The sequence below is a fragment of the Colletes gigas genome, unplaced genomic scaffold, assembly GCF_013123115.1.
Source record: "Colletes gigas isolate AHSC1104 unplaced genomic scaffold, ASM1312311v1 Colletes_gigas_Sc00007, whole genome shotgun sequence".
NCBI lineage: Eukaryota > Metazoa > Arthropoda > Insecta > Hymenoptera > Colletidae > Colletes > Colletes gigas.
The window spans coordinates 1,505,723-1,518,389 of record NW_025106636.1 but is presented as its reverse complement, the minus strand read 5'-3'; the positions used below and the strand labels follow the sequence as shown (position 1 = coordinate 1,518,389).

General features: G+C 34.6%; 1 protein-coding gene across 1 annotated transcript in view; it reads left to right on the top strand.

The window, feature by feature from the left end:
• Positions 1-3,260: 3,260 nt before the first annotated feature.
• The window catches only part of LOC122396113 (E3 ubiquitin-protein ligase Rnf220-like), a 160,264-nt gene continuing 150,857 nt past the window's right edge, over positions 3,261-12,667 (top strand). Inside the window, exons 1-3 of the mRNA XM_043394239.1 lie at positions 3,261-3,546; positions 3,708-4,022; positions 7,649-7,762. Coding sequence (XP_043250174.1) covers positions 7,649-7,762 — 114 coding nt within the window. The 5' untranslated portion in view covers positions 3,261-3,546; positions 3,708-4,022. The remainder of the gene's footprint in view (positions 3,547-3,707; positions 4,023-7,648; positions 7,763-12,667) is intronic.

The window sequence follows — 12,667 nt, the reverse complement described above, 5'->3', positions numbered from 1 at the left end:
TAATAACGTTTGCGATCCAATTGTTATTTATAAATAGCGAATTTTTTATAAATATTCTGTATTCTTTGCATAAATCAAAGTTTGTTCGCGATCGTTGTTTTAATTGATGGAAAATAGAATGCTTGCATCAAAAGGGTATGCAAATTGCAATTCGATATTTCATATTGAGAATTAATTTCCGCGCAGAATCGACATTTTCGTCCGTATTGCTTTTTTCTGTATGAACGTAATTTAGTTTTCAATACAGTGAAATATAATTATTGCAATGTACACGTCTTGAAAATTTTTTTCTTGAAAAATAAAATCTACGGTAACGAATGAATAAAATTTTCAATCTATTTCTTATTTATCTTAACACTGAGACGAATTTAACTTTTCGTTCAATTTCACTTAATATTTATGTTTTTAAACATTTAATATCAATTTTTACTCGTGGAAGCTAGAGTCTATCGTGACGGTACACAATTATTTTTTTCTGTGCCCATTAATACACTTTCATTTCAGCTATTAATTCTTTGAACAAGTTCTTGTTACAGGATATATAATCATCGAAGAATCGAATTGGAAATGGTACACGGATTCCATCTTGATCATTCTTAGAGAAATATTTCATACAATTGTACTTATTGTCCGAGTTTATGTTTCAGGGAAACATCGTGGGATTAACCAAGACACCAAGAAGAAAGTATCTTTTCATATTTCTTTGTTTTATATTAGTTATATTTATTGGATATGAGTTTTTGTTTCAGGACAACATCGTGGGATTAACCAAGACACCAAGAAGAAAATATCTTGTCATATCTTCGTTTTATATCGTTTCTATTTATTGTATGAGAGTGTATGTTTTAGAAAAACATCGTGGGATTGATGAAGACACCAAGAAGAAAATACTTTCTCGTATTTCTTCGTTTCTACAGATTGCGTTAGAATATAAGTAAAAATGTATATAGATTATAAGGTAAAAAAGCGTTCTCTAGCGTTTTATTAAATACTACTGAATCGCGTGCGTAAATTTGAGTGGGGATGATTAATATTAAGGTACATATTAGTATTCTAATATGCAAGATCCATACGTGCAGTTGCACATTTCTGGTTGGATCTTCAGTGTCTTTGTATTCACTGTCATAATAAAAATATCCATTTACGAAGGAACAATTAATACTAAAGTACATATTGGTACTTTAATAATCAGGATTTGTACGTGCAGTTGCACATTCCAATTTTGTTTCTAGAAAACATGTGCTGGTTTATCTCACATGTATCAACATTTTGTCAGGTTCTTGATCTCTTCATCGGTCAGAGTTCGTACGTGCAGTTGCACATTTCAATTTCGTTTCTGGAAAACATGTGTATCATCTCACATGTATTGACATTTTGTTAGGTTCTTCGTCTCTTGATTGGGCAGTTCTTTTAAGAACTCTCCTTTTCTAGCTCGTTTCTAACTTTTCGATAGTTTCTCCCTTGGATAGGTATTCGAATTCCTCGCCAAAGGAAGGGTGGTTGGGGCGAGGCTAGGGCGGGTCTCCAGGCGCAGCAACCTCCTCGCGGTGAGACCTGGGTCATATTATTTGCTATATAATTAATATAATTATTAATTACATAGCAAATAATATGAGCTAATGGCTGCGCTCTTCTTATAGTTCCGCATACCTTCTTTGCCCTAGTGTGCGGTCTGATTACACTGATTTCGTGTCACAAATACGTTTCTGCCGAGTTATTTTTTTAATAAATGATGTATTACAATTTAAAATAAAAAATAGAGGATTTACGGTGTACGTATCAATGAAATACATCCTTAGGTATTTTAATAATCTTAATCGATTGATTACTCCTATGAAATTAATCGATTAATGTCCAATTCTGGGCCGTACAGCTTTCATTCCGTTAAAAAATAATACAAGTTTCTGTAATTTCATTTTCTGTTTCACTTCCTCTTGTGTTTATTTCTAAATCTGTCGGTAACGTTGCGAATTACACGAAAATGGTAATGGGGTCTCGGGACCCCAGAGAAACGGGCCGAAAAAATACATTAGGTGAAAGGTCTCGTATGTGGTTTTAGGTTTGAATCATTTTTAAATAACTCCCGGCATACTTAGTTTTCTTTCTTACCGTGAACGTCGTTAAATTCTTATTCCACACAAAATCAATAACGTTAAAATGGCAAGGAGGTTTTCTACACTCCTGAGTCTTTGAATAAAAAGTTTCATCGATCCTGTCTCAATAGGGCATTTGCCCTATGCTTCGTTCACAAATTTATTAATAAAAAAATTAATAGAAAGTTTTATATCTCGTGAGATGTTTATCGATCAGAAAGGGTTAGTTTCAATTCATTCGTTACAGAGGGCACCACTCTGCGTGTTTGCTGGTTTCCTCGAGTAAAGGGTTGTTATCTGCTTGAGAAGTTTTTTATTTCCAACCGAGATATCGTCTTACCGATTGTTTATTAATTTTTCAGTTATTTTTACGCGTATAACGAACTTAATTCTTTTAAATCTATACATTTTTGAAGATATAAAAATGTGGAAAACATTTGTATCGCGAACAAACGCCGGTAACGATTAAAATATTTGATTAAAAATTAAAATTATTGAGTATAGCATTGTGTATTATATAATCGGGAAAGGATAGTAAATGTATTGTCCTTAGTTTCAAATTATATCAAAATATTGTTATATTTTAAAAGGTAACAAGATCATTAAATATTGCATATATTTAAAATACAATTAACCCTTTTGGGAAACAGTTTATAAATATGTAATCGTTATCCGAAATCCTGGTTATTTCAAATTTATTTACTTTCCGTTTATTACTGTATTTTAATTTCTAGCAACCGCGACATGTTCTATTTTTCACAACTTTTCGTAAATCAGAGTTATTTGAAATGGTAGTTGCAACAGAGATTAATAGGTTCTATTTTTAGTTATTAATAATTCTAGTAGTATTCATTATTCAGTTTCTTTCATTGCATATTGTTTAAATTTTATTTTATACGGAATTAAACAAAAATATTGACTTACTTGATATTGAATACTTTATGTTTTTAAAATATTGGGCTATATTATATTGATATCGTTCATCAACCATGGAAATTCGTTTTCGTTTCCTTTTAGCGCGAGTCAAAGTTGTTTGTTATAATTCTATATTTGACAATTTACTAATAGTATATTAACTTGTATTTTACACAAGTTAAATTTTGCAGTTATAATTTTGTATAGTATTTACACTTTACAGATTTTCCATTACATTCATGTGTATAAAGCCTTGATTTATTTTACTTTGAATGTTTATATCCAACATATCGATAAGTGACAATACGTTTATTATCCTAGATCAGATAAATTTTAAAACGATGGTTCGTCTGTCACGTTTAAACTAATATAACAGACCAAATCGATAATCTTTACTTTATTTTTTAGAGTTCATTTTCTATTTAAATTTGAAATGTGAATAACAGAAGGAATAAAACAGTCTCCGAACAATTCAAGACAAATCGAAGCCTGGATTCCATATAACTCGCGTTTAATTCATCGTAGAAGACAGTTTCAGGTACGAATATAAAAAGTTCTTTAAATAAAGGGAACGAAACACGATTTGAAACGTGTCGTTTCAATTTTAACTCAAATTACATAACAGCAGAAATCTAGTTATCATAATATTATACAAATGCGGAATAAAATTAAATTTGTATCTCGTTCGCATGTTCGCAGAGCATCGGGTGAATTCAGGCAGATCTAGAGCATAGCGGATACAGGGATTGTCGCAGAGTCTGATTTACAGATCGCGAGGCGAGATTCGAGATGCTGCTGGCTACGTTGTCGACGCACGATTAAACCTCGGTGCGCCGCGGTAATGGGTGCGCGTGAAACGTTTGCGCATTGCGCGCACGCGCGGTGCCATAGTGCCGCTACAGTGGCGCCAGTAATGGCGGCGGAAAACACGCGCGCACGCGAGCACCGCCGCCGGTTTGTTTCTCCACGCCTCTACCTCGCCTCCGCCACCGCCACCGTTCTCACGACTCGTGGGTAAGTATCCTCACACTCGAATCAGTCTGCACTCGCATGTCCACGAGGTTGCTCGCATTGGCCTGGCGCATTCCTCTCGCACTCACCCCTCGCTTGCACCTGGCTCGCCACGTTTAGTGCATTACCAGAGAGCCGTACCCGAGTGAACCGAGCCACCAGTTGAGGTACTTGTCGGGAATTATCATCCGTCGAGAGGTTAGGTCGGAGTGGACGTCGTGGCGGGATTATGTGACTCGTTTGAATTTGAATTCGCCGCGCCGCGTACCCCTCGTTAATCGTTCTGTGCCGGTATTTTAACGTGTTTTAACGCGATCAACGGACAACGAACGATACCTGTCGACGACTGTCAAAACAAAGTTCACCGTTTGTTGACTGTTTACGCGGCTGACGGACCGCGTGACAACCGCGCGTTGAGGTTAGGTTTATTCGTCGGCTGACGCGCACTTTTCGAATGGATTGCTCGTAACGTTGGAAATCGATTGTCGCCCAGATATATTAGTGCAAACAGCTGATGATAAGGACACGTTTCCTAAGAGACGGATAAAGACGATGAGATCCGTGGGAATAGAGTGAATGTTTTCGGACGATCGTATTTCGTGCAGTGACTTGTTCGGCGCTCAACAAAATGTACGCGTTATATGGTGATCAGTATACGCATTAATATGTATTATTAATATACACTATCGACACACACGTACATGTATACACGCATACGCGGGAAAATAGTTTTTCTTCTTTTTGTTCGTAGTCGAGGCGTTTACCAGAGATCGAAATAACCGTTTAGCCTGTTGCGTCGTTGGGGTTGCGGGTGTTCAGTGTTTTCCTATATCTCTGACATCGAGAGTGCTTCGAAACTCGTATGAATTACGAACTTTCTGACCCGTAGTTTAAATTCGTTGCAAAGAACAACGCGTGGTATTGTAAATAGAAGATAAGGATGTTCTTAATTTGTTCGAACGGAATTAATTCGAAACGACAGCGGAACAGATCGATACGCGACGATTGTCCCGACGAGTGCAAACGCATCAAATGTAACGGTATTAATATAACACGTGATTCGATACCATAGATATTTGTTTACCATTATCGTCGACCGTGTTAAATTAACTAGTAATTTAATATATACAAGGTATCAAATATCCAGATAATGGACGAAACGGATCTCGTTTATTTAATAGGAATTGGGAGTCTAATCTAGAGAAAATGAGATCGCGAGACTCGGTAGAAAAACACCGACGCTCGATACATCGAGACGATCACCGTTCGTAACTAAATTTACAACCGCAGAATTTGATTAGTTTCTCGTATTTCATTTTGTATCCACGATCGCGGAAATTCGTCGTGCGATATAACGCGGGGCGTAAATAAATTTTATCGACGATAATGTACAGGGCACGCTCGAAATTGTTAACGCTCGCGTTTAAACAAACGGGCCTGAACACCCGCGGAGCGTCGCAACGCGCGTTTTATAATCTCACGCCTTCGTTTCGACGCGCCGCGGCGCGCACTTTCTTGCACTCGTAAATTCATTCGATACAAGAGAAAGAGAAACTGACACAACCGCGATCGATGCAGTCGCTCGATGGATCAAATTCGATAGCTCCAGTTGAAACACAAGAAGGAACAGAAATTTAAGTCATTTGTCGGTCGAATCATTGACTATATCATACTTGAACCGTCCTTAAACGCTCTTAATTAATATATTCGCGATCTCTGATGTCCGTTCTTTCGACGCGAGTTAATTACGAGCGTTTCGATCCGTGTGTTTCAACGTTCGTTACATTTAGGATAGAATTAATTTTGTTCCTTGTTTATCGAACACTCTTTTTCTTTTTTATACTGGAACACGAAAATTAATTTAAAGCTTAAGTTTCGTATTATTCCATGATTTTGTAATATTAAAGAGTTTACGAAGAAAAAGATCTTTTATTCCGTTCGATCATATTCTAAAACCCGAGGATCTGCATCGAGAATTCAAAATATTTAGTAACACAATTTGATCATTGTTATGATACGTTATTAACAAACAAACAAATAAATTGATCGTTTTGTTGGTAGAATTTCCTAAGTGCTGCTCTTTATCGAATCGAAATTCTTGTAATAATTTCCATTATTGCCTAAGAATAAAGATCGAAGATGGTTGAGACGAATAAAAATGTTCAGTAGCTTTGATTCGTATTATTCAAAAAGTATTTCGAGACTTTGGAACGCACAATATATTCGAAATTAAACTCGGTGAAGGATTTTCTATATTTCACCACATTCTCGAACTTTAGAAAGCGTTGAATAATTTCGAAATATCGAACAATTAATTCACATTTATGTGGCAGTATAAATTCTCAGTAAACATTATTCTATTCCATTAAATGTTAATTCTTGTCAATCGGTCCTTTAAGTCACTTTCTTGCCGTTTAAAACAAGATTTTTCTATATTTACGTAGGAGAAAAATTTTGCAGTTATTCGAAGAATACAAATCTAAATTTACAACGAGAATATCCTAACACTTGCAAACTTTTTAACAATATTACTGTAATCAGGAGTATTTCAAGTGCAATGAATAAACCCTAATATTTGCTATATTCGAATGATATTATCATCATCAGGAATATTAAATGTAATAGGAATTTTTAGGAGCCAATTTACAATACAATTATTGTTATAATTTTTGACTTGTTAAAACTCAAATTACCATAGTATGAATTAAAAAGAATTTAGTCCGTGATAGATTCTATAGAATAGCAACAAATATTAAACAAAATGTTTCAGTAGCAAAAGCAGACCTTGACTCTTGAAATACGATGCTAGAATATTTAAGAAAAGGAAAATTCGTTGACTTTTACACCAGTTTTTTCGATACTTGATTAAATCGTAGCGTGAAAAATAAAAATATTCGTTGGTTTAATCCTGCACTCAGTATTTCGTTATATTTCTAATGACAGTAATATTTGAAGCTTAGAAATCTTAGAAAATCGTCCATCGTAAAGCGTTTTAAGTTCGAAGCGTCGGTCGCTAGCGAGCACACTGTTATCAGACGCGTTAAGCGTTCAAAAATTTATTTAAACAAAGCAAATTCAAGCAAAGGTGACGTTCCTCTTCTTTTTACTCTGAATAAGACGTTAGAGAAGTATTTCTTTCTACTTCTTATCGTAAAAAGCGCAACGCACGCGAGCACGTTAGGTACATTTAATGTAACGTTTAAAAAACATTATGGTTAACAAGTGACTTAAATAACGAGTTGAAAGAAACCTCCACGATACAGAAATAAATTTCAAATTGTACCTTCGTACACGATAAAATAAACATACACAATATACTATTAAATAGAGGTCCGATAACATTATAATTAGTGTATATTTGAAACCATATATTCGATTCGATACGAGCAGTACTTAGAGATTTGATTTTGTGTTTTAATAACACTATAAATTCCCGATGTTCGCGCGACAATGATCGATCCGGTGATAGTGTTTTCGTATCCAGTTTTCCGGTGCATTTGTGCGACGATAGGCTTCGGGAAAAGTCGCGATCATCTCGACAGAATTCAGATTTCGCGCGTGAATCGATTATCCTCGCGTGTGTGATCCATGGAAGATTGAGAAATGGAACACGTCGATATCTGTTCTAGATGGATAATTCTGCGTACGTGCCGAATCATCTACCGCCGCCGTCTCTGGTTGTGTTTTCACAGTCTGGAGGGCTGCCGGAAGCTCTGAGAATGCAAAGACCCTTCAATCCACAAGTTAGTGTCCTATTATCCTTACCTATACGCTTAAGCCTCTGATTGCTTGTACTCCTCTCTGTTTGCTGATGCTGAGCATGGCGAAAATAGTATTTAGAACAGTGCATACCACCCCATTGCTACCATTTGTTCCATCTCCTCACACTGCCTCTGAATGTTCTTCGATCACATACATATTCCTATTCTTCGTAAAAAATCTATCGTCTCGATTGAATATCATTCGAACCAGTTTCGTACACGCGATCCAATCACCGAAAGAAAATTTACCGTATAGTAGACTCTGTACACTTTGAATTGTTCGACATTATTCCAAGTTCGAAGAACACATCGAATTCGATTACGATTCACGTACTTCGGTATTGAAATATTTTCTAAAATACATTTTACACTATGTTGATAGATGATTTCAAAAGCATTTCCTTGGTTTCACCACTTATTTTAGTCAAATCATCAGAAAAGTTACAATCAAACAGTAACGTCCAAGCAGTGACATTCCAACAGTAACTTTTTAAACAATAACACTGAAATATTTAAATACATCGAAGTTTACTCGTGTTTGTTCGAGTATCTGTTTGGATATTAAATAAAACCAATATCCGTTAAATATTTTAAACCGATGTATTAATACGTTTGTTCGTTGCAAAACTATCGAGAATCGTCTATCGGAGTAGTCGTTGGAAGCTTCGAGGGGTAGAATATCGTGTTAGAACACTATAAGCAGTTTTAATCAACGTTACGGTCGATGAATGGTGGTTCGTCCCGGTAGCCTTTACGGTTTTTTTTTTTTCACAATTTATTGCAAATTCGTTTTACCGCACTATCGTGGTGAATAATAAAAGAGCCAATCTTTGTGCTTCGAAAAATGTCAATTCCAATGAGGTCCAATTGCAGGTGCAATCGCTTCAGCCCGCTTGTTGCTTTATGCTCGCCAGTGGTAATTAATGCACGCTCTGAATGGGGATTTTGTCGAATGTGCGGCCAGCCTACGTGTATGCATGTGTAAATCGTAGCGAACAAATGTTGATCATACAATAGCAATTTTTTAGAAAAAGTCAGACGAACAAACTCGTTGGAACGACCTAACGTAAGTATTGTGTGCACGTGTACACCTCCGAACGAATGTTTCTAAACGTAATTTAGTTTTACTTTATAGTACACGCTGTACAATAATTCTGAATCTTTCGAACGATTCGATTTTTTTTCAACTTCATTCTACAATTTTTTACGAAGAGAAACTCGTGAAATATAGGATTAATGCAACGTGCTCTTGGTGCATTCTAACTAAATTTATTTTAAACAAACTCGTTGTGCTGGTGTACAACAATTAAGATTATACTAATTCAAGTCGATATTTTCTATTTGTGAATAGAAAAATGGCGAAACGTTTACTGAATCTTGTAAAGGCGAGAATAATCATTCGAAAGAACAACAAATCGTTTTTTCTGAACAGGTTAAAGACGTTCCTTGCTGATCCAACGATCGATCGTTTATAAATAAAATAAGAAATGGTTGAATATAAAATTCGAAGAAGTGGACGTAAACTTTGGCCGAATATTAATAATATTTTACTTAAATCGATCAACGAGGAATGTTTTTTTTTAAATAAAATCTGTTATTTAAGACGCGAATAGAGTAATTGAAATCGGTCGGAAATTGATCGGTGTTTTTGTCCGACGCGCGGCTGCGGACCGGAAGAAGAGGGATTGAAAATATTGTAAATGTAAAAGCGTAGTCATCGATCGACCAACGGGGCCAAAAATGCCATACTCCGCGGCAGCCGTTTGTAATTAAGATAATAATGAATACCTAATAAATCACTGATTGGACGGAGGAACAAATACGGGGGTTGGCAAACGAGAACCTCATTTCCTCGTATAAAAGAATAATAAACTAATCGCGCTGCACTAATTCCCGTGTAACTCGTCGGCTACATCATTATCGATTCGATGAAATGTTTATTTGAAAATTCGAGAGCCCATCGATCCATTACAATTTTTTATTTTTCGTTCAGCTACTTTTTGACAAATTATAATTAATACACGTATACAAGACCAAAATGTTATATAACTAAATATCCATAAATACTTTGTCAAGAACTTGTAATAAAAAATATGAATTGTGAAACTCGGTTTCAGGATATTAAAATAGGAGAAAAAATTTATAATAAAATAAAATCAATGTTTTACAAGCATTCGATATCGTGAGATTCTTTGCAATTTATTGAACAACAAAAAATGAGTAAAAAAGAAAAAAATTGTAGTAAATTTGTTTCTTTAATAGATAAAAAAAACATCACATTTCATATATTTTCGTCATAACTTCTTAACAAAGCATCTATGAATATTTTATTATTATAACACTTTACTCTTATTTTTATATAGTTTACATTAACATTGATTATAACATTTAACAGTATTTCGTTCGATGCAAATTAAAATACATATTTAAAAATTTGCTTGCATCATCGTCGAATACAAATTTCGATCGTAATGTGGATCCTCTTTAGTCGATCTAATAAAGTTGATAAATAATTTTAATCGTATCACAAGGTTTCGAAAGATTAATTTAACGATGGATGGGAATTTTTTTTCTCGAACGAACAATTATCTGAATTCTTACGTCGAAGAACGTTCTCTGTGTTTCGTCTCGCAATATATTCCGCGAACGATGAAATTCTGAAATTCTGAAATTGTATAAATGCGGTAAAATGATACGTTGTCGAACGTAACGGTTACGCGAGCTGTAATATTGATCTGATAGTGCGTAAGCATTGTTCAAATATTAGTACTCTATTTTCGATCGTTAACAAGCAGAAACGTATTCTATTTAAAATCCAACAAACTCTCTCCTGTAATCGAATTTCGCATTCTCATGAATTTTTCGACGCGGTCGAATATTATAGAAACGTTTGCCAATGATAAACACCTAATATCCATACATTTGTAAAAGTGTATGTTTACCGGTGTAACAGCGATCCGTTAACAGCTTCTATTTGCCGTTTGAAATTGTGACGTTCTGCAGACAAAGGGTAATCAATATTGAATCACAATTAATTAAATACCGATGTTACAACACGGATAATACAATACCTCGGTGCTCGGTAAAATTCACTATTTCTAGAGAATACGATCTAATATTGAATCGAATCGATATTAACGTGTAATATCATAATCGAGTAGAAGTGAACGCGCAACCATTTAAATATACGTGATTATACAGAATTATAAGAAACGAAGGCGATATAGGTAATACAGGAACACGAAGACAATATAGAGAAATTATTTTCTAACGATTATTCAGGTATACTGTTGAATTTTGGTGGTTTCGAGTAAACGAAAAGAAATTCGAAATTAAAGTATATATCGAGCAAGTGTTTAGTAAGTGAGAGGGGAGTATCAGTTCGATATTTCGCGTTTATGTGGAATATCCGTTAAAATTCGTGGATAAAACTTATCATTCTGTTTAACCGGATATCTCATTTGCAGTATGCGGGTATTCCTACGCGTTTGAGCACATTGAAATAGCGTATAATACGAAAGCAATATGGCATTATACTGTTAATAACGTGAAACCACTGTGTTATAATAATCCGTCAAAACGTGAAGCTTTCCCCCGTCAGTTGTATCATTCTATTCGCCGTGATTGACGAGTCTATTAAAGCTGGCATAGTGAATGCTTCGATGAAAATCAACGAGCTGCATTTTGTAACGTTTGTAATAACGAAACATCGGACCGCGGTAAATGTCATCCTTTTGACCGTAATGGATAACGGTAACATTAAAATATTTCAAACGTTTAATGCATATTGTACCATAATATCCGTTTGTTACATACATTTAATACGCTTGCATTATAACGGTATCATTGTTCGAATGTTTTCTTCAAGTTTCAATTTTAACGTTTTAAAAATCATATTCTTTGTTATATTATTGTTTTTTTTCTTCTAAATAAGATTTGTATCTTGACAGGAGACAAAATCGGGAATTAAAGGTTCAAGAAAGTCGAATCTCGTTACACGTTCCCATTCTATACGACCAATTAATCACCCTCGAACGGATTTAATTTACTCTGTTTCTGATTTGATATTTCTCCTTTTAATTAAATTTCGTTCGTTGCCCTTTTATCATTGTTTTTTTCACAATAATGCAGGAAAGTTACTTCAGCCCGTGTGTATTATTATTTTAATTATTAATGCCGTGCCTCTTGCAGTGTAATTTATAATATCTATATAAAATGGCGCGGTCCCGTTGATATTTTCTATTGTTTTATTCTTGTTAAAAATATTACATTACAATTACGTACGTTTCAACTATCGCGAAGATCGTTTCGTCTACATAATTAGTAATGGTCTTTTTTTTAATTATAATACGATTTGGTAGACTCGCAATTTTTAGTCATCAGTTGATACAAATATTGAAAAATTATAAAATTAGAAATATTCGAATAACAATATTTCGATAATGCATAAATATCCAAGCCTAGAGAATATTAATCAGAAATGATGTATGGAGAACCGTAAGCTGTGAGAAGGTGGCTAGGGGTTGGTTTTAAAGGGTGTTTCTCGTTTGGATGCTCCGAAACAAGGGTTATATTCGGGAATTTCTAACGAGGATACCAAGCAATCGATTATTTTTAAATTTGTTGCACCTGTTTCAAAAAATTGTCTAAAAATTCGACAATCAGAGTCACAATTTCATTTGTAAATTTTACTTACTAATATTATTATTATTATTATTTTATGATAGTTCATTGAATACATTTTACATCTATTTTTATATTATTATTATTATTTTATGATAGTTCATTGAGTGCATCACTGATTCTTATCTATGAACGTTCGAAGAGAATAGATTTTGATACGAAGAGGTTTTTACAGTTCCCAACAGGTAAGTATTACATCCAGCA